This window comes from Ammodytes marinus (genome assembly GCF_949987685.1).
Source record: "Ammodytes marinus genome assembly, chromosome: 21".
Lineage (NCBI taxonomy): Eukaryota > Metazoa > Chordata > Actinopteri > Uranoscopiformes > Ammodytidae > Ammodytes > Ammodytes marinus.
In genome coordinates this window covers 2,589,317-2,616,380 of record NC_137225.1, presented here as the reverse complement: position 1 = coordinate 2,616,380, position 27,064 = coordinate 2,589,317, and the positions used below count along the sequence as shown (strand labels likewise).

Below are 27,064 nucleotides of genomic sequence, written 5' to 3'. Positions count from 1 at the left end.
TGGCAAAAAGCTTGGGAGAAGGAAAAGAAAGGTAGGGCGTACTTTGCAGTGCAGGAAAATGTAAACAGAGGTAGGTGCACTTTTAGGTGTGTTAGAAAGGACGCAGTAGTTATCACAAGACTGAGGCTTGGTCACTGTGGGTTGAGAAGTGGGCTGGCTCTGATAGGCAAACACCCAGATGGCAAGTGTGAGTGTGGAGACAGAGAGACTGTGAAGCATGTACTCCTCCAGTGTAAGCTCTATTACAGTCAAAGGAGGAATCTTTTCCGGAAACTTGGATCAGCTGGGGAATTAGTTTTCAATATGCATAACCTTCTGAATCTGGAGTCATGGGATAAAACAAAGGACTTGTTGGATTATCTTCACAACACTGGACTATATTCAAGGATTTAGAGTAACATAACACACAGTGGGGGGCAGCAATAAGCCATAGCTGCGTCAAGTCTGCCTAAAATCAAAGAAGAAGAACATTAACTAGAAACATACAAATGGTCACACTACAATTTCATTAAATAAGAGCCCAATAGGTCTAATCAGTTCAATAGCCTATATTATTCGTATTCAAGCTTCTAATTTTAATTTTTAAATGTCTCCTCCTTTGTTTTCTTTGTTGGATGGGGGCTTGATGTCTTCTCTTTTTATTGATTGCGGTCTGATAGCTTTGACTTATGGTAACAAAAAAAAAGAAAAAAAACTTAAACTCCCATTTGGCTAAGCCTTTTTAATTTGCTTAAAAATCTGGAGAGGTAGCCTAAATTATTTTGAAATTTCTATTTTCTGTCGACCAGTTGCATATTTGCCAGTGTGAGTGGGCTACAGCATCACTACTATGCAGAGCCTATCATACTTACCAACGCAGCTCAGACTGGTAACATTTAACAAAACATTATCCAAATAAATCATAATTACTGATGTGTATTATTCGTCACTGTAGCAAAGCATCGCGTTCGGCATTTTCCGCCCACTTCCGCCATTGCATCGTCTTCACATTTGCCTCCATTTTGGTCTCGTATGTGTGTGTGCGTGCGCAGAGCGACTCGGCGTAAACTGAAGCGACAACAGGACCGAAAGCGGAGGCACTGAGAAAATTCTACAGAAATGGACGGGTAATATTCGATCAGCGATGCTAGCCACATCTCATTTAAAATGTATCGATGTACTACAGAGTGCAGATAATGTGAATGCATTGTTGTATGAAGAAGCGGAGGAAGACTCGTATGCTTGTGATATTGGGTTTCCATAGCCACGCGCTCTCTTTCATCAAGGAAGTGCTTAATGCTAGCATGCTAATATATTTTTAGCTAACGAGCTAACGCCCGCAGTTTGTAACATGTGTGGCGTTGTTACTTATCCCTAATATATATTTATGCATAATGACGACGTCCTAGGGAGGGACAAGTGCTGATAATGTCCCATAAAAGACCCCTTCTCAATAGTATTTTGCAGCAGGGTGCTAACAACGAGGCTTGTGAAGTTTAGCGAACCGTGATGCTAACGTTTACTGATGTACAGTTACGTTGATCCTTTGTGTGATAGCTAACAACCTGGCTTTAGCTGACCGAGCTGATAAGCATGATATGCGGGCTAGTGTTAAATGAGTACGTGCCCGCATCGCTGATACACAATTGTGTTATCAAGAAAAGCTGCGGCACGCTGTTTAATTGGGAACACTGTTGATATTACTCCGCTAGTGTTCTACTGCGTTAGCTATACAGTGCTAATATTGTTAAGTTAATATCAAGTGTGCTAGGGTGTGCCATTTATAGACTGTTGACCATGACTTGAATAAAGTATGACCTCAACGTTACTTATGCATGTGTGATGAATCATACACTCCTTGGGGAACTGTAGTTTGAACAGCATGAAGCCACACACTTGTGGTTTTAAAATTTAGGATATACAGACATAGCTAAATATTTACATAATGATGTATAATGTGCAGTATATTTACATAACATTGCAACCAGCATATTTAATGGAAGTGTGAATTAGCAAGTAAGTACTGGAGCCTGAAGGCATCTGTATTTAGAATACATTACTGGAAAATACATTAGAAGGTATTCAATCCATTAATGATACACAACTAAATGGATCTGGTTCTTGATGATAGTGTTTAAGAGATTGTGGTTGGCTTCAGTAACTGGCATTTCATTTGTAAGAATATTTGCATTCTTTCACTTACTGTAACACATGTACTTTAACCCATTGATGACTATGGCAATCTAGGATGCATGTCCTTAATGCCTGAGGGTTTTCTGAAAAAATAGTACGAATTGTCTACCAAAACCTTTTGTAGGCTTTGGTAGAAGCCTGTGTAGCTACACAGACATTTGGTAGAAGCCTGTGTAGCACATAACAACATGAAATAAAATACATTTAAAAGTTAAGGTTCACAGGTTTTATTTAAACATGCTCCCTTTGCGCTTACAAACCAACACATTTTTCTAAAAATCGTCAAATTTAGATGGGGTTGGGGAAAAAATAATAAATTATATAAAATATTTAAAAAGAATGTGCTAAATGAGGTCATAATCCTGCTTCCTTTTAGCATGGATAGTGGTGACTGAGTGTGCAGTGGAGGGATAAAGATAGACATATATAGGAAGGAGGAGATAGCTTTATTTTATTATTTAGTTCAGTTATCACTGGCACCATAAATCTGACTTCCCTGTACAACTGGAACGCAGACTGACTCTCGCTGTCGGGAGCCGATCAGCTGTGTATACCACGGAGATGAAAATGAAAACGAAACTGAAACTTAACCATCACCTGGCTGGGCTGAATTTGAGTTGGAACAGCAAAATATAGCCTAAATTCTTCAATATTGTTAATAAATAGATGCAATGTGTTCTGTGATTTTCGTCAGTAGTCTATAGTAGACCTTGATTCTGCACTCCATGCCACTTTTTTTTTGATTGACTGGATTTTTGGCAAACCACACAACATTTGGGTGGTCACGTGGTCTTAAAAAATCAACAAAACCCACCTCATGTGTATTTGAACCAATGACAGTGCATTCTATGCTGCGCACGTGACGAAAATAACGTGTGCTAGCAGCAGCCGGCAGGAGATACAATGTAGCGTCGTGCAGCAGCCGTCATCAAAGGGTTAAGGACTTCCACATACCATTGGTGTCACCCAGCAATTTGGACTTGACAGTAGAGACACATTAAGATATTGCTGTAAATGACTGTGTGGTCCACTTCAGACTTTGTTTATGTGGCAGTACTCATTTAACTGTTGTATTTTGTTCCTCATTCCAAACTAATTCCATTGTTTCTCTTTCAGCATCAGTGATGTTGCAGTTGGAGTCAAGGTGAGATTTGTGTTTTACTTTTTGCTCAGTGTTCACTAATCACACAAGCCTGCCTTTGACGCATTAGTATTTATTAAATTGTGAAACAAAATGCATATTGTTATTATTGCTTGCATTAATTATTTTTCTAGATTAATCAATATAGATCGACTTTTATCATGAGTTGGCCTTGCCATGTTCATGCTTTAGTGTAGCTTTAAAATGGTGGACTCGGTAATTCCGGAGAATGCTTGTTGTCAAAATCACTTTTCGTCTATCTATCACGAATATCACCTCATAGTCCACCAGCTGTCCACACTGCATGTGTTCTGGAAGAATTTTTTTTTTGTTAACTCACAGCATAGGCTCTGTAAACAAAGGGGGGGGGGGGCGTAGATCAGCAATATGCCTGTTTACATAGCCTAGGCTGTGTATTAACACTGCATTTTTTCAAACGCACATTAGCAGATTCGCTGATTTTGACAACAATCATTTTCCAGAATCACTGACTCCACCTTTTTAAATGATCAAATCCATCATGTGACACAACAGCGTAAACATTGTTGTTCATGCTTCCTAACCTAAGGGAAACACAACTGTCTTTAAAAACTTGATTCCTCTGATATGCCAGTCTTCGGCTTTCATGTTTATTTCATCAATATCTCCCTGTCATAGACAATACAGTTGGGTTGCGAGCTATTGAGAGATCATTCTTTTGTGGAGTTGGTTTGCCTGTGGCACTGTGTGCTTACATTTTGCTCAAGTCAGACAACTTTATAACCCTTATTTGTGTCAAGTCGCTGTAGCGGGGCCTGCAACATTGAGTTTATCCTAACCATAAATATGTGAGTGACAAAGAACAATTGGTTCAAATTCAGTGGGACAGAAACAATAGGGACTGTATAAAGCTATTATAAAGTAGTGTGTGTAATGGCTCCCTATAGCCAGGTTCCCCCTCATGCCATCAGTCAGGTTTAAGAGCACAGTCGGCTCCGGACAGCCTCCTGGGAGCCAGTAGAGCTCTGGATGAAATGACACATCTCAACGTCTTAAATTCACTGAGATTAAAGCCACAGCGGAGGAGGGAGGAGCCAGATCACTCTTGTGCTGTTTCATGTCCCTTTCCTCCCACTATCTCCTTTGTGTAACTTTTAAACTGTCTTTAGAGACCCTAGTGTTTTATTGTTGTCTTTGGAGGGCCTGTCTCATTCCACCGCTGTGGCTGACTGTCTGCCTGTTTGTTCTTTTGTTTTCCACAGAGAGGATCAGACGAGCTGAGTATGTACAACAGTCCCAACTCTGGCATGAGCAGTATCAGTGGTGAGTTCGTTCCGACCACCCATGAGGCATAGAGAAGGGACTGGATGGAATTTTGCATGAAGCCATTATGATGGGGCAGTGACAAACAGCAATTACAAGGAATCAAAGCGTTAACATGGGCTTTGAAAAGTCAACCAGACCGCACAAGTTGAAGTGTTCTCTCGTTGGGAGATATTTAGTGTGTGGATAACATCACGCTCCTCAGTGGGAGGACACACACACACACACACACCACAGCATGTGACAGGAACACACATAGTGGGTGCTGCTGCATTTTAATGCCTCCGTACCTGTACGGGATATCAGAAGCTTCTCAGCTTCTGCATTATTATGGAAGACTTAAAGAGAAAGTCCCAGTCTACAATTGCTACACAATGCCCCAATCCAAGCCAATGTGATCCCAGGGACTTATCTCTTAAAGTGAGATAAAGATTTCGACAATTATCAATAAAGAATAAAGTGAGACATCTTTTTTTAAACAAAGTTTGCAATATCACCCATTGGTGATCTTAAATAACCATACTTGCAGAAGTTCAAGGCAACTTTTTCCAGAGAAGGATTTATGGAGGAGAACATAAATCAAGGATAATACACAAATCAATTGTCAATGATCTTTGGGTAGTTTCATGTGTATCCTAAATAATCCAAGATTATTAATTTAATGTATGTATTACCTCAATCAAACCAACCTCCAGGTCAATATATTCAAGCAGTACAACATGTAACAATTGTTTTTATAGTTTACAGTTGCTTCATTGTGTCTACATGTTATATTCATTTAATATTTTTTATACAAAATACCACTCATTCACACACTCTGCTATTTTCTTGCGACAGATAATCTTGTTGGCTATTAGGTGGTAGACAGGACACGGAGGGCCCTATTGGCTCAAGTGAGCTGTCTATCAAAAAGTTGGGGTGTAGCAGACATTTTGAAATTAAAATCCCAGCAATGTTTGCAGGGGACCGTGAGTTATGCTGGCTCATTTCAAATGAAGCCCAAATAGTCCTTGGGGATTTATGGATGTTATATTGTGTTACGCAATTGGATGGTGTGTGGACCTTTGCCAATGTAACCAGAGCATTTTTGGATGGACTATTATTGAATTACTATGAGGTATGAGGCTTTATAGATGAGTTGTCTCAACTTTGTAATTGTTATTTTGGTGGAAGGACTGAAGATAAATTGTACATGATGGCTAATTGTGATTTGAATGAATGCTGATAGACTAGTTTGCTCCTGGGTGGTCACTGGTCACACTAACTTGCCCGACTAACAAAACCAGTTTGGGAAGGTCTTGCCTTCTGCCTGTTGTAATGGCTGATATTCTTCCACATGATTTTACCGATTTTCCACATGATTTTATAAAGGTGTGTGCTGTCACCTGTCTTAGCTGCCATATGCAGTGCACACTAGGCTGTTTTTTGTCGGAAGGTAAAAATGCTAAATCTCAAACAACTGTAGTTGAGTGACCTTTCTTCTACCTGCTGCTGACAGGCGACATGTTTTCTTCTGGTGTTGCTACCGCTCATTTTGCTTCAACTACAAACAAATCTCTATTCCTGCAACATGATTGGCTGTTTGTCTTCTATCTTTTGGCAGGTGGAAACTAGAGAGAGAATTTTCAGACATTTCGGAGCAATTTTTTCATGTTTGTCTGAAACAATTATTGCCTAGTAAGGATCAATGGGCTTGGGGTTGACAGTCAAACTATCAAGAGATGGACTAACGCAAAATATGAAATCAGCCGATCCTTAACCTTTTTAAAGTCTGACAGATATAGAGATGGAATGAAAACAGATTTTTGGCCTTTTCATGAGATTATTTGTCAATAGAAAATATATAATATTGCCTACCTTACCCATTAAATGATGGTGGCCTGTAATAGTATTCAAGAGCAATGTTAATCCATGTTTATGCTAAAATTGTAGATGGGGCTTCAAATGGCAGTGACAGTAAAAAGCTGAGGGTGGAGGAGGCCCCACCATCTCGTGTGCTCCACATCAGGAAGCTGCCCAACGAGGCCTCGGAGACCGAAGTCATCGCCCTCGGCCTGCCGTTTGGAAAAGTCACCAATATCCTCACTCTGAAGGGGAAAAACCAGGTGAGTGGAGGAAACTGATGGGCATGGTGCAAGTAAGAACTGTAAAACAATTGATGAATTCATACTGGACATGGGAGGGGTCATAGGATGATGACAACAGTGTTTTGATTAAGGATGGTGGTCAAATCTTTTTTTCTGTCTTAATATATCCAAAACAAAGTGTCACAAGTATTTTTTAGCTCATTCAGACTTTGTATTTCCAAGTGCATTAAAAGCCCACTGCTCAATCCTTGTAGTACTGCTGCTGTTTGGCTGTCAGTATGTCAGTTAGCCTTGATTGATGGGCAGCTGCCTCATCTTAACATACAGACAACTTCATCTGTGTTGGTCTGATACAACACAGTGGAGAAATACCATTTCCTTTGGGGAATACTTTTTAGTAGTGACTTAGTAGCATTAAGGGTTATGTAGTTAGGACTGTGTATTTGTTTGTTACTTGCAGGAATTTTAAAGTTACTTTACATAACTCAATTAAATTGGTTTGTAAAAAGTTTTGTCCAGATGAAATTAAAGTTTAAGTTGAAAAAGTCAACCAATTACTTGTTGAATGGTAAAAGCGGTGGGAGCTTAACTTTCTCTTATCTTTTTCTTCCAGGCATTCCTGGAAATGGGGACGGAAGAGGCTGCCATCACTATGGTTAACTACTACAGCACCGTAACTCCCAATGTCCGCAATGTCCCAGTCTTTGTTCAGTACTCCAATCACAAAGAACTCAAAACTGACGCTGGCAATCAGGTTAGTACAGCCTGACTACTGAGTTTGGGGAATTATTTTTATTAGTTTGCAAACTTTCAATTTCAGAAAAGCTTTTAATACACAGGAACAAATCTTATGCCTTGTTACTAGGCCTGTCGCGATATGCAATAAATCAATTCATTGCGCGATAAATTAAAATGAGCGATAATTTTTTGCCAGCTGCGATAATTTGCTTGTTTGTTTTCCTCGTGTCTCTCTCTATCAAAGACACTGGATATCAAAGTTTTTACTCCGGTGTATCTGCCCTCTCGCCGGGATTGGTGTTTTTTTTGCCCCAACTGAATTCTTCAAGGCAGCGCGCAGGGTTAGGGCATTCGGTGATGGTTAATGGTGCCTTTCCTGCAGCGCTGCCTTTAAGGCCGAGTTGAGGGCACACCGAGTAACCCACCTTGTCACGTGTCAGTCACTTTTTGCATGGTCTCTGTGTGGGAGGCAGAGCCCTGGCGTTACACAGAGTGCATCATGAGAGCCCCGTGAGGAGGAGAGCAACAAAACAAAAATGTGGAGGAATAAAAAGTTGGTGTCTAAGCCTTACGCGACAGCTGCCGTGTGGTAGCACATCGGCTTCAAACCCAACGGCCGGGGCGAACCAACTAACCTGAGCGAGCCGACATGTCGCATTTGTTTAAAAACAATAGCCTTGTTTGAGTAGGAGCCGTCTTGCTCAGACCTGCGCAATTATGATGCGCTTGCTGAGAGCACAGCAATACAACACACCTGAATCTTCACCTTAAACACAATCACCCGATGCAGTTTTCCAGCTTGGGAAAAAACAAATAGACTGAGTCAATTTTATTTATTGTTTTTGGTTGTTTTGTTAATTTATTCTGGATATTTTAAATGTCTTCCAGACGTCCAGTTCCAGTGTTCTTTAAAAATAAAAGTTTATTGATCTTCTAAAGGGTGTACTTGCATTATCATGCCTTTATCATTATATTAGTTGAAAATGGTCTCAAAACGGCAATATTATCGCTTATCGCAATAATTTCTGGTGCAATTGATCGCACAGAAGAATTTGTTATCGTGACAGGCCTACTTGTTACGCTAGTACTTGGTTAAGAACTATTGCTTTTTGTTTGGCTGTATTAAAGGTAACCTATTTATGGAAAATTCACTTTTACAACATTAATATGGGTCCACGGTAGGGCTGTGTCAAAAAATCTATATCGCAATACTTAGTTTCGCGATATCAGTATCGATTTCTTAAACTAAAAATCGATTTTTAAATTATTTTTTTTTTTTCGTTTTTTTTTTCAAGGCTTTATTGACAGTGCAGAGAGACATGCAGAGGACAATCACGGGTCAGATTCAAACCCATGTCTGCTGTCAGGCCTGAGCGTCTAAGATACTGACTATTGAAGTTAGATCAATTTTGTTTATAAGAATACTTAAGATTCACTGTGTCAGAAAAGCACACTGATGTGTTTTAATTTTCAGTTTGTCCTGTACAGTTAGTACAAGAGTGAATTGGAAGAAAAAGAAGAAAACTAGTAAAGGAAGTTGTGGAAAATAGTTTTGACTTCATATGTCTGTGCAATTATCAATATATTGTGCTGTTATGTTTGACAAGGCAACTTGTTTATGGAATATCGCAATATTTCGTGATATATCAAGATACGCAATATATCTTATCGTGACCAGTGTATCGTGATACGTATCGTATCGCGAAGTCCTTGGCAATACCCAGCCCTAGTCCACGGTGTGTCTAGAGATTCCCAAAGTAAGAGAAACACACACATGGAACGTCTCAGCAGCTGCTGCTGCTGCTGTTTCAAAGCCCTATCTTTCTACATAGAGTTTTCATAGATAATTCCCATTAAAAATAAAGTTATTTCGTGTCATTTATGATGCATATGATTTATATTGAGTCTTGACAGTAATCCGTGTTTCCCATTGCCTCTTTTTTTTTTTTTTTTTTTTTTTTGCCACATTTTCCTGGTTGGAAGTTTTATTTTGAAAGGGACACACCAGGAAATAGTGAAACTACAGCGAAAGCTGCCGGTATGACAGCAGGGTATTCCTCTATCAGTTAAAGCAGAGAGACCCGAGAGAGACGCGCGGCTCAGAAAAAAATAGGCGAGCCTCCTGAGGTAAAGGGGAGCGTCGCTGCAGACGTGCCTCCGACGCGCATCAGTAGTGCGTCTGAGGGTGGATGTGTGCCCGCTCTAGGTTGATTACACGGTCAGTGACAAAAAGTCAGACGCAGACGCGAGGTAGACGCGCAGTAGAGGTAGGATGTGTGTGGAGGCCGAAAGATTCAGGGCCAGTCAGAGCAGACTGGGCTTTTTGGAAGGCGGGGCTTAAAGAGATAGGCTATCAAACGGAGCGGTAAAGGTTTTTAATTTGGACACTATACCATGAAAACCGTTTCTAGGTGAAACCCAAAACACAATTAACCTGAAAATGAACATACAATGTGACAGTTAATACTTTGGAATTCTGAGCTATAAACTTGGAACATCGTTTTCAATTTAATAACTCACAAACCAACAACCTGAGAGGCTAATAACTGTATAGTATTTTGCAAGTGTTGACGTGTATATCAATGCTGGCCTTGTTTTCTTTTCATTAATAGTGTGTTATTGGGTCACCATCTTGTCTGTTGAAGTTGGAGTTATAGATAAAGACTGACCTGTGTTGTGTTTGTCTGTAGCGGACCCAGGCAGTGCTTCAGGCAGTGTCAGCGGTGCAGTCTGGTGGCTCACCAGGCACAGATGTCCAGGAGGCTCTGGCTGCAGCCTCCAGTCCCGTGCTGAGGATCATCATCGACAACATGTTCTACCCTGTAACGCTGGACGTATTGCAACAGGCACGCAACTAATCACTTTATCATGTCATAAATATCCACTGTTTGTACTACAATATTAAAGTGTGTGTTTTTCTTTGTTGGTAGATTTTCTCAAAGTTTGGCACAGTCATGAAGATAATCACATTCACCAAGAACAATCAGTTCCAGGCCCTTCTGCAGTTCAGCGATCCTGTCAATGCGCAGCAGGCCAAACTGGTAATGGCTTATTCACCTGCAGCTCCCACTATCATGCTAAATATCTTCATGACCACACACCTACAGGGAACTGTAAGTGTTTGTAATAGTTAAACATTGGGTATGTTTTCCCTTCCCAGGCACTGGATGGCCAGAACATCTACAATTCATGTTGCACCCTCCGTATCGACTTCTCCAAGCTGGTCAACCTAAATGTCAAGTACAACAACGATAAGAGTCGAGACTACACGCGGCCAGAGCTCCCTGCTGGTGACGGCCAGCCAAGCATTGACCCCAATATGGCTGCTGCCTACAGCAAAGACTCCAACTCCCTCCTCGGTAAGATCCCAGGTACATCACCCCTTTATTTTTCTTCCATACATCCTGTTGTGTTTACATCACAGTCTTAAAGGTGGAGTCAGTTGTTATGGAAAATGCTTGTCAAAATCAGAATATCTCCTCACAATTTACTACCTGTACATACTGTGTGTGCACTGACAAAAAAAAACAGTGTTAATACGTAGCCTAGGCTCTGTATACGGGCATGTTGCTAGCTACGGTGGGCCCCCTTTGTTTAAATACCAGTTTAGAGAGCCTGGGTTGTGTATTAACACTGGATTTTTATTCAGCGCACACACAGTATGGACAGGTAGTGGATCGATCTGAGGAGATATTCACTGACTTTGACAACGCACCCCCAGAATCGCTGACAATTCCTTTTTAGAGCATCAGTCATTTGGGTTTCAAAGTGTTATGTAGTGGTTTAGTTGAAGTGCTGCTCTCCATTCCATGATGGTGTTGTCCTCTTCCCAACAGGAGCCATGAACCCTCTGAGTGCTGCTGCTGCTGCGGCTGCCGCTGCAGGGAGGGTGGCTCTGGCTGGACAGTCCGGGTCCAGTGGAGTCCTGCTGGTCAGCAACCTAAACGAGGAGGTCAGTAACCTTCCTACACACACCACTCAGATGGAATATCCATCTACCCACCACCCTTCATCCCTCTGTTCTTACATTTTTCTAATTTTCTGGTTATGGCCAGTTGTCCTTCTTGTGTCCCATTTTTCCCATTTTCATTGTCTCGTGTTTGTCATAGAGGATACATAAAATCAGTGAATATCTGCTCATGGTCCTTACTGTGTGTGTGCTGTAAATCAATCCGTGATTCTGACTACACATATTTACCATTAAACACTGATGTGCCCTTCATTTTTCTGAAGTCTTTCAAAATTAGAAACCGGGGATCAACAACTCTCATAGAGAATGAGAGTTGTAGATTTGTTTGAGCTTTTAACTCTGTCTTTGTCAGGCTGATCATATAGGAGCTGGAAAACTAATCATTATCTTTAGCGATTGTTCAGATATTTCTGAGGTGTTTTCAGAGCATATTAAGCCTTGTTTGTGTGCAATTTATTTTCTTTTGATGTTACACCTTGGGAATAAAGAACATTTTTAAAGAAATGGAGTGGACCTACTATAGCTGGTTTTGATATGAGGCAAAGATTATGTTGAAGCTTTTTATTTTTCTATAATTTCTAGTGTCCTTGTTCAGTTTTATTTTAAGAGTCATTACATCCCTGCAATAGAGAGGGGATTTGCTGTTTCTCCTCTCTTTCCTCCTCGGATATTCTGCCTCTTCTCTTGTCAAACTGTATCTAACTGGGCTAACTGTCTCTCTTCCCTTTTTCTCTCTCTAAGCTCTCCTCACCTCTCTTCAGCTCATATGAAAGCTCATATGAAACCATTCTTTGGTCTCCTAACCTGTTCTGGGAACAAATAGCTGCCTCTCTGAAGCGCTTGTTTTGCTGTCTCTTCTCCCTCTTTTTCTGCCTTTTGACTGTGACTTAAATAGCATCTAATTTGTCTCACCTAATGTTTCTGTCTCTTTCCTCATAAATCTCTGTTCTCTCTGGCTGTGAATGAGTGTGTCATACTGGAGCCTTTGACAGTATCTCAACTATTCAACCTGAATCCCTTATGTTAAGATACTGTGCTTAAAAGTTTCTTTAAGACTTGTGTGAAAGCCATTTTTACCTGAGTGGCCTTCATATCAACTCTTGCTCGCTAATTGTACTGCTTAACAACATTTGAACTGCATGGTCTCTTAACAAATCTCTTCCCCTCAGCTCACACACACTTGTCGTACCATTCTCCCTCGCTGAAAGATTGTAGATCTTCAGATTTTCTACCTGCTGCATGTTGTCTCTATCTCATGTTTATGACTTTATATTGCTGATTTTATTATGATTTTGACATGAATGTACCTTTACCCCATGCTTGTCCAGGGTGAAATGGCATTTTTTTTCACTACATTGTACCGACTCTACTCACTTTTGGTACCAGGTTCTATTCTGGACGTGGTTTTCCATTACAAGGTGGTTCTCATGTGGTTCTCAACCCTCTCTGTGTAGCTGGTCTGGTCATCATAGTGACGTTAGCTGCTAAAGTAAGCTTCTAAGTGTTTATACTCAATCTTCATCCGGTGATTATCATATTTAGTTTTAGGATAAAGTAACATTGGGTCCTTTACCACTCTGATAAGCGTGCCGAGTCATAGCAGGCTTTCCTATTGTTTGATTTATTTTTTCAACTTGTGTAACATTAAAGCTATAGTGTGGAACTTTGGTTGCCCCAATGAGGAATTCTGAGTAATTACAACAAAACGGTCAGCGCATCTTCAGTGATCACGTATTAATTTTATACTTTCTGCTGTACGTCCAGGTTTTTTCTTAGCAGTAGAATCAACAACTGAAACATTTCTTGGGTGCTTCTTGTGAATTTTCTGAGTTCCTGCACCTGTGTCAGGGGGCGAAACCAGTTGGTAAACGCTGCCATACTGAATTTGCAGAATTGTGTGAAGCTGATGGGCCTAATCTACTTTGTCAACTCGTTTGGCAATGTCTTGAATGTAACCATAAGTCATTTGAATTAAAAAGTTACGGACTTTAACTTTAACCAACATGCTTATGTGCACTACCGTCTCGTTAGAGGGTCGCTGGTACACTCTCTGTGCCCTGTCCAGCTCGGCCTGGATTTTCTTGTCAGCCACCAATGTAAGGGAAAGGCTGTACCTCAACCAAGTTGATACTAGTTCTGAAATAAAGTAAAACAAAAACTGGAGAGAAGTCAAGCTCAAACACTGCTACAGTAGCTTGACTGTTTGTTGTGCAGGATAGGGCGCCACCCACTGATGACGCTCTGACTAATCGATGGTCTGCAGTGTTTCCTGTCAACGTTTAGTACCTGGTACTTCGACGGAGTAGGGACCTCTAAAAATGAGGCACCAGGGACCTTTTTATAGTGGAAAACCATAAGTAGAGTAGAGTCAGTACCATGTAGTGGAAAAGCGCCAAACGACCTCTTGGCGCTAGTAATTTTCTGTATTTTGACTAAAGAAAAACATTTATCCAAGCCATTATCTCTGACCAAACTACCTGCATTATTCCAGTGTACTGACCTATATTTTATTTTTTGTCCCTCCCCCTCCCTCACTTTTATTTTTTATTTTCCCCCCGATTTGCATTTGCCTCCCCCCCCCCCATTTCTCTCCCTACCCCATCCCTCCTCCTCCCTTCCCCATCCCTCCCCCTCCCCTCCATTCATCCTTCCTCCCCATCTATGTGCTGCTGGGGGACTTTAACTGGTCAATTCAAATCACCCTCCCTCCTACATTAACCACACCCCGCCCACTCCCATCCAAACCTCCCCATGACTCTTCTTTCCTCCATGACCTACCACCTCCATCACTCTCCGGGGGGAAAACAAAAAACCACCATTCCTCCTACCTACCTCCGTTCTGGATCGATCTGTCCATCTCTACCTCCGCTCCGCTCCGACTCTTCTACCTCTCTACCTGTCTCACGCTGCTTGTTGCTCTTCTCTCCCTCTAAAGATGGTTACGCCCCAAAGTCTGTTTACCCTCTTCGGTATGTTATCGTTAGCGCTCTCTCTTTTTCTCTCTCTCTCTCTCTCTCTCTCTCTTTGTTTTTTCTCCTCTACCTTTCTATTGTGTCCATTCTATCTTTGAGACATTTGTAATTATTTATAATAGAATTATTAATATAATCATTATTACATCCTTACGCGTATGTGTTTGCGCAAACTAGCTTGTTTAGTCATTTTTAATACATTTTGGCTTTCTTGTTTACTGGTTTGGGATAATGTGAAATGCATTCCTTTCCTTTAAAATTCACCACAAAGTTATCTGTTAATGCATGGTTAAGTTATTGTTTTTGCATGCAGTTTTTGATTTTAGCCATCTGACACAGCTTGATAACTTATCTGTTTAGAGGGTGTCTCTCTCTTCTCTCTTTACCTGTTCTTTCTTCACACCTCTCACTCTAAAGTCTACTGTAACTTTCTTGTGTGTTCTCTTTTCTCTCTTCTTTGTCTCCAAAGCTAACTTTTAGTTTTTCTAACTGTCTGCTTTCTTCCCATCTCACCTGCTCTCCTCCTGCCTGCTTGTGGCTCTAACACAGGAGTGTATGGTGATGTCCAGAGGGTGAAAATTCTTTACAATAAGAAGGATAGCGCTCTTATTCAGATGTCGGACTCCAACCAGGCCCAGCTAGGTGAGCAGATGTTAAAACCTTCCAATATACCACGTTGCTGGTGACGGGTGATGGTCACAAGTTCTAGTGGGAGGCATGCGTTGTTGAGTTGTCAAGGCGCTATGGAATCCCTGAAGTTTTCTAGAAAATAGTGTAAAAAATGTCTTGTCGTTATCTTGCACCCAATATCGTGACTCTTGCCATCTCGTAAGATGAGTGTAGGTTTGTCACACCCATAGTAATCAACCCCTCCCCACGACTACTACGTCTCCATATCCCGTCCATGAATATCAAAACAGGGTTGGTGATAAAGCACAGCCCTGGTGGATGCCAACCCCCACTGGAAACGAGTCCATCTTGGTGCCAAGAACCCAAACACAGGCTTTGAATGTACAAAGATTGGATGGCACTGAGAAGGGGCCCCTACACCGCACACTCCCGAAGATCTCCCACAGTATCTCCTGGGAACCTGGTCATACGCCTTCTCCAGATCCACAAAACACATGCCGACTAGATGAGCACACTCCCAAACCCCCTCCTGGATCTTTGCGAGAGTGAAAAACTGGTCTGTTGTTCAACGGCCAGGACAGAATCTGCATTGTTCCTCTTCAATCTGAGTTTGACTACCGAACCCTCCTTTTAAAGCAAGTGGACTTTACCAGAGAGGCTGAGAAGTGTGATGCCCCTTTAAATGGCACCCACTCTCTGGTCCACCTTTTTGAACAGGGGAACCACCACCCTGGTCTGCCACTCCTTAGACACTGACCCAGACTTCCACGCAATGTTGAAGAGACATGTCATTAAAAACGGCCCCCTCAACACCTTAAGCTTTCAGCATTTTCAGGCTGATCTCATCAATCCCCAGGGATTCGCCTCTGTGGAGTGTTTGACTACTTCAGGGACCTCCACCAGGGGAAATGACTGTTATCCCCTATCAGCCCTACTCTACTCTCTCTACCATAGAGAGCATGTTTACCTTAGTTGAGGACAACAGTGTCCCATCCTTACTGTACACAGATTGGATGGTTCCCCGTTTCCCCCTCCTGAGGTGCCTGATGGTTTTCTAGAAACACCTTGGTACCGACGAAAGTTTTTTTTCATCGTCTTTCCGACCTTCTCCCACACCCGAGCTTTTTCCGAGCGAGGATATTGGATAACATATCCCGGAAGAACTAGCACAGAAGTCTAGAACAAAATACCACTCTGGTTCAGATCTGGGAGGCTGTCTCTCAAAATTGCCCATTTGCGAGTTGAATTCTCCCACTAGAATGGAGTCGGTGCTCAGCTGGGGGCTTTTGAATATTCCCATTCCCGCCTGGTGCCTCACACCCTTGGCAATTCTAGTAAAGAAAATAGTCCAACCCCTATCCAGGAGTACGGTTCCAGAGCCTAGACTATGCGTGGAGCTACGCCCCACCAGATCTAACTGGTAGTGCTACACCACCTACACAAGTTCCAGCTCCTTCCACCACAGAGTTTTACATCCTCCGAGTCAGCTTCTGCCGTCGACTCCATAGACATTTTTCCCTTGTAATTGGGTTCTCAGATTTTCTGCGTTTCCATAGAAAGTCTAAAGTAAAATAATCTCAATTTAGCTTGAATACGATTTTGGTATTCATGGACAAACTGCATTTATACTTGTCTTAAAGTATTTAATTTAACCCGTTAGAATATGCAGAAAACCCTGGTTTAGTTAATACCAACATTTGCTGTTACTGCAGCTACTTAATACCACAATTTGCTGTGACATAATCACCACTGACTTTAATTTCCTTTGCAACTGTTAAAGCAATGAGCCATTTGAATGGCCAGAAGATGTACGGGAAGATTGTCCGAGTGACGCTGTCCAAGCACCAGACAGTGGCGTTGCCTCGTGACGGCCTGGACGACCAGGGCCTGACCAAGGACTTCACCAGCTCCCCACTGCATCGCTTCAAGAAACCTGGATCCAAGAATTTCCAGAACATCTTCCCGCCATCTGCTACCCTGCACCTCTCCAATGTCCCGTAAGTACCAGAGCAGTCGGCTCATATCAGTAAGGTCTGCTGTTAGATGCTGGAGAAGGCTGTGTCTCAAATATCCCCCCCAAAAAATAGTGTTGTCCATGCATGTTGCCTGGGAATTAAACTACTGGTTTACTGCAAAGAGGTTTAATTTATAACTACTAGGGGCTTGATCCTCAGTCCCAATATTTTAGGAGTACCAGACTGATTTTTCACGGAACACATTTTGACCGTCATACGAAGTGTAACAAATGTTCTTGATCATTAATCATCATACCATTTCATATTTCAAACTGATGTCCGTGTTATACTGGGTAGTCTTATACTGTATGCCAAATAACAAGGACAAGCTCTTTCCTGACTGGAATCTGTGACCTTTATTTTAACAGACAAGATGTGACAGAGGACGACCTGCGACTGCTCTTCTCCAACGCTGGGGCCACTGTGAAGGCATTCAAGTTTTTCCAGTAAGTAGACCTATCCCTCTGAAATCCAAGTCACATGCTCCCAATGAATGAGGATTGACAAGTTTGTTACTGTGGAAGATCCACGAAAGGCTCCACCTCTGAGCTACTTGCAATTCTCACCCAGTATTTTTTACATTCACAGTTAAACCTTGCAGTTAGCAGGTGGCTAATGGTTAGGGAGGGGTTAACCAATAGCAATTGGCGAAATGTATAACTTTACAACTCTGTACATTTCTCTGATGTCATGTAAACATACTGACTGTAGTTTAGCCATTGTGTTTGAGTTGTACCCCAGCAAACGGTCTTTCCTGCGGTTCTTAACACTGTCATATTTTTCAGGGATCATAAAATGGCTCTGCTCCAGATGTCAACAGTGGAGGAGGCCATTCAGTCCTTGATGGACCTTCACAACTACAACATGGGAGGCAGCCAGCACCTGAGAGTCTCCTTCTCCAAGTCCACGATATAAGAATCTGACCCACACACTGGTGACAGTACCAGGCTTTACTGTCAGAAACCTTTCAGACTGTGTCTGGACACTGGGGGGGACCACATTAAGAGAATCACTTTTGTTGTTGGGGTTTTGCTGATCCTGTCATTCCTTGAAAGACTGAACCCTTTGACTTGCATCCTTTTTAAAGAGAATAGTTGAGTACATTACAGATACTGGATCCTCCCAGCTATTAACTGTACCTCTGTATTTTTATGTCAAGAAAACAATTGACATGATTTGATTGTTGCCCTGTATGATAGTTTGATGTAGATCAGTGTTTAATTCTTGATTTAGTTGAAAAGATCCAGTAATTATGTGCCTTACTTGACAATATCAACAGTTTCTACAGCTTGACATGTTCTTTAGTTACCCTCGTTTGCTTTTGAGGCACAATGGTATTGGCATTTTTTGGAGTTTAGTAAGAATCCAGGCTGTTTTGTCGTCGTCTTGACATGCTCAGTTTCTGAAGCTCTGTCACCAACCAGGCTTAGCGTTTTTGTTTTATAGTGTTAGATTCATAACATTTTATTTTTAGTTAAGCAACAGGCGAGATATTCCCAAGGCAACATGTAAGAGTTTTTGCTGCTGCCAATGAGTGGCAGCCTAACATGAATTCCATTTTTCCACTGTTTGGTGCAAGATTGTTCCCCCTCCATTTTGAATTGACAGAATGTCACACATTGTTGTGGCTTTTGGCCAAGTACTTCTTTATCCGTGTTTTTCAAGCCTTCCATGCTTTATCCATAGGTGTAACTTGTCAGTGACAATGGTTTTTCTAAGCATGTATAGTAATGATAGGATCATCCTGCATCAGAAAGTGTTGCATGGTGTGGAAGCAGTTAGAAGATAAGTCCACTGTGATTTCAGTCATGTGACAGTTTACTCGAGAGGGCTACTCGGTCGGACCAAAGTTCCTGTGCCTTTAGAGTTCCTTTAATTCACTTAAACAGAAAAAAGTATTTGAATACAGAAAAATTTTGCATTTCAGAGTAAAATACAACAATTGTAAGTGTTAAGTTTATTCCCGGTTTTGTTTTTTAATACCCAACAGGACTTCACTTTGAAACAATAGACATGTATATTTTTTTCTTCCAAGTCCAGTTTTATACTGCTCAACTTGTCAGGATTTGATATAGTTTTGAAGAGGCACAATTAAAGGATGAATTATTTTCTAACAACGAGAGGTGCGACTTGGTTTTCTGCTTTTTGAGTTTCCCCCTCTCATGGTCTCTCTGGTGTATTCTGCTTTGCGTCTGTAGCATGCCTAATAAACTATTGTGTAGCTGTGCATTCTCCTCCTCTGTCTCTCCTCTCTGTTCTGTCAGCTCCGCTCACTTCTCAAACCATCTTCAGTCCCAGGGTGGGAAGGAAGCCACAATTCATTTTTGGAGCCGCTTGAAAAAAACAAGCTCCTTTAAGCCTAGATTAAGCCTTCTGATGCTACTCCTTCGCAAGACAAGAGGTCCATTTGGTTGATGCGTTTCCCACCCTGCCAACTGACACAATCTATTCCTTTGAACGTCTTGCTCTTCTCTCCTCTAGAGGTTGCCTATTTTCTAATCAATCTCTGAGGGCTTCTGCTATCTGCTAACAATCTATCTGATCCATCTCCTTGCTCTGACTTTTACCAGTTACATTAATGGCATCTGTTGTCATTTTTCTAAGCTTTTCTGCATTTAATGCTAGGGCCAGCTTTAGGACAGAGATGATGGGATGTGTTAAGCCAATTAAAACCATGGTGCACAATGCCATGGAGCATGAGAATAGGGTCACTTAATGGGATGTAGAGTGGTGTTCTGGACACGGCTTTGGGTTGAATGACTATAAATGACTGACCTCGTCCACCATTCACTCCTGCATTTACAAAAAATCACTACACTACTTTTAGACATCTCTCCTGGAGCAAGAACACTACTTAAGTATTTCTTCCGCCTCATTTTCTAGCTGCTACTCCTCCCACACTGTTTCACTTAGAAACACAAAAATTTCACATAACGTCTGTCCCTACCCCACGGGGTGTGCTATTATTCAGTTTTTTGATTTTCCACAAGGGGGCGCTGTTATGAAGTCCCGACTGAAAGAAGTTTGAGAGGCCACGCCCCGCACACCATAAGTCCGATTGACTTGAAATTTCTCACACAGGTGTATGTTAGGGTGCTCTACAAAAAAGCCTCTGGGACCATAAAAGTCCGCCTGGGAATATTTCCAGCTAATTAGCATAAACTGAAAAACAGGGTTTTAACCACAACTTTGTCAAATGTCACTGTATTGCCTCTGTAAAATATTAGTAGGATAGCTTGAAAAACATGGCCGCCATTCACCAAAACGTTTACTCAGGGGCGGGGCTCATCAGCAAATTGGCCATAACTCATTGGCCATAGGTCCTATCATCATCAAACTTGCTGGATACGTGCAGAAGACATGTGGTAGCATGTCCCTCGAAGTTTGTCAAGATTAACAAATGCGAAAAATATAATTAAAAAATGCAATGTTTGACAGGCCACGCCCCTTTCCCCCTGACTCTGATTGACTTGCAATTTCTTACACGTGTACAACTCATGGTGCTCTACAATAAAGCCTCTTGGACCATAGGGGTCAGCCATGATTTTTTTTCTCTTCGGTAAATTTTATGACCTGAAATACAGTCAAGTGCCATCTACTTTATGGATTTCCAACCTATCATCACCAAATTGTGTACACAACATTAGGGGACCAACGTATGTGTATAGAGTTTTAGCAAGATAGCTCAAAAAACATGCCCATTTTCCAGCCAATTTGCCACGATTACAACCTTCAATTGGCCACAACTTGGGACTCGAGTTTGGAAAGCGCGCGGCGGCGGTTGGTAGAAGCGTTTGAGCCCGGCCGACGGGTGGGGCGCCGCCGATGCGGGGCTGCTGGTCGGCGCCGGGTGGCCCGTACTTTCAAAATCTCTGCGGGATTTTCTAGTTGAGTTTATTATCTGACGTGGCTGAGGTAAAAAGAACTCCCAGTACATAAGTCCATTCAGACAATGCTGTTTTTAAACTACTACTATTACTATTATAAAGTTTTAGCAAACAAACCTCAAAGGGGAACTCATCAGTCAGTGCTTCCAGGTATACACCTATGAATACAATTACATGAAGCCATGAAAATGAATTATCAGACCAATAGAAAATAAACCAATATTCACTATTAATAATTGCAATTTATCGGTTGAGCATAGATTCACAGTATGAGGAATATTTACAATGTGCAGATTTACTATCCAAAGTGTTTTAATGTAGTGTGCTGAATAAGGTTGCAAAAACAAGTGAAACAGACTTCCAGCTGTTAAGGTTTTGCCTCATACAGGGCCCAGCGCACGACTCAGATTTATGCTGAGCACCAAACATGAGCCTACACATCCGCTCACGTTCACTTCTGATCCGTGAGAAAGAGCACAGTGCGCATGCTTTATCTATCGGTCCCATAACCAGGAAGTAACCGCTTCAAAGTGCACCAATCGGCCACTGAGCAACCCTCCATAGAAATAAATCGGACGCCATTTTTCAATTCGGTGTATTAGGTCCCATGTCATGAGCTCATTCCTAAAGAACAGTTAGGACCCTGTATAGGCCAGAACCCCCTCCGAAGACTACGGGTCAAGCACTGAGGGGTCAATTTGTGTCGAGCGCTAAATGAGTATGTAAGATGATGAAGTTGTTGCCAGTGTTGTTGATGTAAGCAGGTGGTTGCTCCATCAGGGGCCCGGACCTATCGGCATGGCCCTTCCCAATGATGGACGTCCTGTCAGCTGCTGTAGTGTGATGAAGACGGGGCTCCACAGTCCACACACACACACACACACACACACAGGCCCTGGGACCAGAGCAAGATGACCTGATCCATCATCACGCAAGACACAGCGGCCTTTTTATTTTTGCAAAAGCTTTTGGACGCAAGTGCCGGTGTCCTGGGATCCCTATACGCTCTAAACTAAGATTCCATGATGTATCTAGGCAGGAGGGCAGAGCCAATCAATAGCCAGTCTGGCCAATGCATCACCAGGGCATGGACGCAGTGATCCTGCCCTCTCAATCATTCCGCTCATAGAACCATGGAACTATATAAAGGCTTCTCTCTCTCTCTCTCTCTCTCTCTCTCTCTCTCTCTCTCTCTCTCTCTCTCTCTCTCTCTCTCTCTCTCTCTCGTTTAACTCCCTCGTGGCTTTTTCACACTTGCTTCCTCGACACTATTAAAAGGTATGGATAGACCCAGGCCCATCTTAAGTGATAAATGGCCAATGTTTGCATTTAGACCTAAGCATTACATTTGCACATAACAAATCCTCCCAATTCCTGTACAAGTACCATGATTTATTGAGTAACCTCACATAGGAATGGGGTATTCTTTACCAATGAAAACTCTTGTCAATGTTTCTATGTACGTTGCTATGTGAAGAATCCCAAACATTTCCAATACAAGCCATTCTGCCATAAGATGTCCTGACAAAGGCCACTGTGAAGTGTGAATGGTCCCATACTACTCACACTCCTCAAATCAGCTATCAGACAATTTCCGAATGGTGACGGTACAGTGGTTGGTTAAGAAGGACAAAACAAAACATAAAGTAACTGAGACATGACTATATGTTAGGTAGCAGTAACCCTTGACCTCAAACATCTAATCAGTTCACCCTGGAGTCCAAGTGTAAGTTTGTGCTAAATTTGACAAGCATCGCTGGCGGAGAAGGCATAAAAACAGTGTATACTTAGGACTTCTTGTTGTGTTTCAGATATCTATGAGTTTTAAGCAGTTTCATTATAGATATAGAATGTAACCCTCTTTACTTTTACTTGGTTTCATTAAAAAAAAATCGAAAATTTTTATTTTTTTTATTGTGTCAGCGTTTTCTCTTCTTTCATCTTCCCTTATCATCTCATGACCCTTCTGATTGATCTGTGACCCTTTAGAGGGACCAGAGCCCTATGTTGGGAACCACTGGGCTAACTATATAAACAGATGTTGAAACTAGCTCCACCTGGAGCAGCGCCACTGGAGAAATACTGCTAACACATTGATGCAACATGTCAGAGGGAATCAGATTTCAGTCACATATTAGTGAAAGTTGTTGTATAATCAGTTTACTAAAGCAAAGGATCTGAATATGGCCCTCAGATCATTGACGTACTGCTACCAGGTTGAGTTTATTCACTAGACTTCTCAAAATGTCAAACTATTCCTAAAACTTCTAAAACTTGCTCCCCTTTGACAACATGTGGATGTACCTGTCGATACAATACACTTCCTTCTTCTTGTCTCATGGTCTGTGCTTCTGTGCACGTCCCTTGTTGTTCTACACAGGCCAGACGCTGCACTGTTGCCGTGAAATGTGACATTTCTGGAGTTGATTGCCGCACACAACTGCCAAAAATAACAAGGGGAGTGGAGTTCTACTATAAAGTTAAAATATGGTTTCCAAAAGTTGTCTCAGTATCACAACAAGGCAAGGCAGGTGTTAAATTACAGGAAGTCTCCTGTGTGGGCATAGGGAAAAAGAAAAGGTCGGTGAATTGGATTTGTTTAAAAAAAGATGAATGAGGAAACAGCAGAGTGAACGGTAAATAGTAAATGCAAACAGGAGTGGAAATGATAAGAGTGGGAAATAAACAATGTCATCTCAGAGTGCACCATGTGTCTCTGTGCTCCCTCAGTGCATTGCTTACAGTACATGCAGAATTAACAAGTACATTTGGCCTCATGCTACAGTATGTTGTCTTTGTATCTGATATTCAGCATGTTTAATGGTCCATTACAGTAGCCTGGTCGAGACCAGCTCGATACCGCGAGAGCTAGTGAGTAGATGCCACTAATGCACATGCAGAAACTCACTTCATACGTCCAGACAGTTTCACACAAAGCAGTACCCCTCACACACAGCACTCTTAATGTTCACATATGTCATATCCCCTCTTTAACCCTGAGGCTGTATGACATATAATTCAGTCTTACACACAGCTGATAATGACAGTATGGATTTGGCTTTTGGTTTCTTTTTCTATCTTTCGACCATGTCGTTTTAATGCATGACTTGCTGTGCTGTTGCTCTCTCTCACACACACACACACACACACACACAAACACAACCACACACACACACACCTTAAGGGCAGGGACCAATCTGCCACCACTTTCACTGGTAGCTGCCTGTCACCATTATGTGGGCTGGAGAAGGGGATGAGCAGAGAGAATGCTTGTCCGACCACAACAACGGAGTATTAAAAATCACTTAGCATAATGCAATGCACAAACTGCAATCTCCAAAATGACTACCCTCCAAGGGTTTTATCAGTATCTTTTTTAAAACAGTTCAAACAGAAACTGAACACTGATGCAGGATGTGTTGCATGTTCTGTTGTAATAGACTGCATTGGCTTAGGTGTACTTAATAAACTGGGAAACTGAGTGTGAAGAGCTGAAGACGATAAATACCCCTGTCTACCACAGAGTCATTTGACCCCGGAGTGAATGCCGATTGCAAACATTAAAACTGCAGACAAAAGCTGGATGCTAGCAGGTTGAAGTGGGTTTTTTGGGGTCAGTGTGAAATGGGCTTAAGCTAGAGTCTAAAACGTTTGCATTACAAATATCACTGCACACAATTGGATAGCACTACGACCAATCAGAGCAATGAACAAGGTATCAAGCCCTGTTCATTTAGCGAAGAGTGGGGTTAACTGCTAGCTGCAGGTCTGGGGCCTCATTTATCAACAGTGCGTAGAAAAGGTTCTAAATTCACTCTTACGGATGAAATTTAGTATGTGCTTAAGTACAAAAAAAATCGGTATTTATCAAACGTGCGCTGGCCTATCGTACGCACAGCAGTAAGTCATCAATCTTGATAAATCCCACATGTTCTTAAGTGCTCGTTCACGCTCAGACCATTTGCATTCAGAAACACCTCCAATTAACCATATTGTCACAACACATCCCTTTATCAACCATGTGAATGTGTTTTACCCCTCTCCGCTACAATGGCAAAGAGGGCAACACAGAAATGCAAACCCTTGTAAACGAGGTTGAATCAAAGCGAAACATATTTTGTTGGCTCACCTAGTGTAGGAGGCATTAAAACAAAAGAAAGCTTGCTGCATGGGAAAATGTGATATTTTCGAGAAAGTTGTTAGGCAACGGCATTGTTTGGGGTCCGTGATCTGACAACTATAGGCTACGTGCAGTCATTCATAAACTCTTTCAATAAATAAGAGTTGAAGATACATTCCTAACAACATTAAGGTGCGAACACACCAAACGCGTTGGGTGCGGTGGCGGCGTTGAAAAATCCTATTTTTGCATAGGGAACCATTGGTTTAGGCACGATAATGCGTTAGCCGGGTAAAGCGGTGCTTTGGGCGCGGTAGCCGCGTTACCAAAGCGTCATCGCACCAACGCGCAAGTTAAAAAAATTTAACTTTTAACGCTCCATCGCGTGACGTTTAGCCGCGTTGGCCAATCAGCGGTGAGCTTGACCCGACGTCACGGACATCGGCACGGTGGGAGGACAACACAGAGGCAGAGAAACACAGAGGAGGAAATGTATTTGCGGCTGGCTGGTGATATGAAGCCGCTCGGGGTTGGGTTAGAAGACGTGGGGAAAGTGAGCCAGGAGAATGGGCTTCCTGGTTAATTCAGTGAATATGTGTGGCTGTGCTTTAGCCGATAAACCAAGTTAGCACCGGTCGGATAGCGTTAGTTAACTCACCCGGTTGTGTGCGGCCACCACCTCCATATAATGAACCCAAACATAACGGCTATGTCCGGGGAACTTTCACAACGAGTACAGCGAAGCACCGGTGCTTATCCCCATATCTACGCCAGCCACGGTCCCGTCACAGCCAGGTAGGGTAATGTAGGCTTCTTGCCTTTATTTTCTACTGCCCTGCACACAATACTGCTGTAAATGTGTTTGGTATGGTGCTGCCTTGCTGTTTGTGTTCATTTCCGAGTGGCGTGAATCTGCAATGCTGTTTTAAGGCTATTTGTTCCGTTCAGTTGCTGTTTATTTGTCTTTTGACACAATTGTTGGCCGTGTTGTTGTTGTTTTTGTGTGGACATGATCGCTGTTGTGTCGGGTCGGGTCTGATCGCAGCCATGGTTGATTAGGGGAATAAATATATCGGGGGGGGGGGGAGACTTATCTGCGTAGCGTTGGGCGCATTGAACCATTTTTTTGCACAAAATGATCAAGCGCCAGATCAGATGCGTTGGGCGCGATGGCAACCGCACCCAACGCATTTGGTGTGTTCGCACCTTTAGAGTTACGAAGTGAAATGAGAGATTGGCGAGTCTGGCGAGTCACCGCGGCTCATCCAGCTCAACTGACAGCTGAGTGCTGTCAGATGAGACTATAGCGTCGGAGGGAACCTCCGCCTCAAAACATGTAAACGTGTGACAAATTTAATGAATAATCAATTAGAGCTTCCCTAAAAATAAGTGTGCCATGTAGCTATTTATTGTATTTAGGATTGTAGCTCATTTGGACGCTGTTTTGACCGTCTGTTTTCATTGATGTAGCCTATTGGCGATATCTACTTTCAGTTTCATTACTGAGTCGCCACGAAACGAGATCAGTGTTCAAACTTAGATTATAAAACAAGAGGTCCACAACACAGATGATGATTAAACAAACAAATGTAGCCTATGACTTTAAATTACACTAGAAATACACAGGTAGAGTTGACGCGCGTGGCGAATATAGATATAAAAATGCAGACGTTGAAACTCTTAAATGCTTTGCTTTGCGCTTGTAATATCGCTGTTCTACCACTAGATTCTGTTCGTAAGCATGGTCAGAGCTGTGCTTAAATTTACACACATTCCTAAGTCTAATGTTTCTCACCTATCGTTTCCTCTGGCCTGAATCAGTTGGTGAAGTGAACCAAAATGCAGCGGGATAAGCCCAGTGAGAACATTCTCTTAATTGTTCAGTCAGATGTGTCTGGAGTGGAATGAATGGTTCCTGAAACGTTCTGCTCTGAGCTCTGTTGATTGAAAAAACTACTCAATGTCCGAAACACGGTTTGTTCGCTTTTACAGATATAGATTTACATCACCTGAAAAACTGCAGAATGAAC

At 42.1% G+C, this 27,064-nt stretch overlaps 1 protein-coding gene across 3 annotated transcripts; it reads left to right on the top strand.

The window, feature by feature from the left end:
* The first annotated feature begins 1,026 nt into the window (after positions 1–1,026).
* LOC307267746 (polypyrimidine tract-binding protein 2-like) lies at positions 1,027–20,469 on the top strand. Of its 3 annotated transcripts, none has more exons than XM_080050130.1 (14): positions 1,027–1,106; positions 3,289–3,316; positions 4,555–4,573; positions 6,548–6,720; positions 7,316–7,456; positions 10,131–10,286; positions 10,371–10,481; positions 10,601–10,811; positions 11,277–11,392; positions 14,346–14,379; positions 14,932–15,024; positions 16,793–17,009; positions 17,396–17,473; positions 17,813–20,469. In XM_080050130.1, exons 1-14 carry the CDS (start codon positions 1,099–1,101, stop codon positions 17,940–17,942), a joined length of 1,515 nt encoding a protein of 504 aa, XP_079906256.1. In that variant the 5' UTR covers positions 1,027–1,098; the 3' UTR covers positions 17,943–20,469. The 3 variants fall into 3 exon arrangements, with proteins under 3 accessions (XP_079906256.1, XP_079906255.1, XP_079906254.1); XM_080050129.1 differs by having other exon boundaries at positions 1,031–1,106; positions 4,555–4,615; positions 10,601–10,799; XM_080050128.1 differs by having other exon boundaries at positions 1,031–1,106; positions 4,555–4,615.
* Positions 20,470–27,064: the final 6,595 nt, after the last annotated feature.

Excerpts from the sequence above, each read along its gene's own strand:
- LOC307267746 (XM_080050128.1), top strand. Across the intron at positions 10,287-10,370 it reads CGCTGGACGTATTGCAACAG|ATTTTCTCAAAGTTTGGCAC; the intron begins GCACGCAACTAA and ends CTTTGTTGGTAG. Across the intron at positions 15,025-16,792 it reads CTCCAACCAGGCCCAGCTAG|CAATGAGCCATTTGAATGGC; the intron begins GTGAGCAGATGT and ends CAACTGTTAAAG.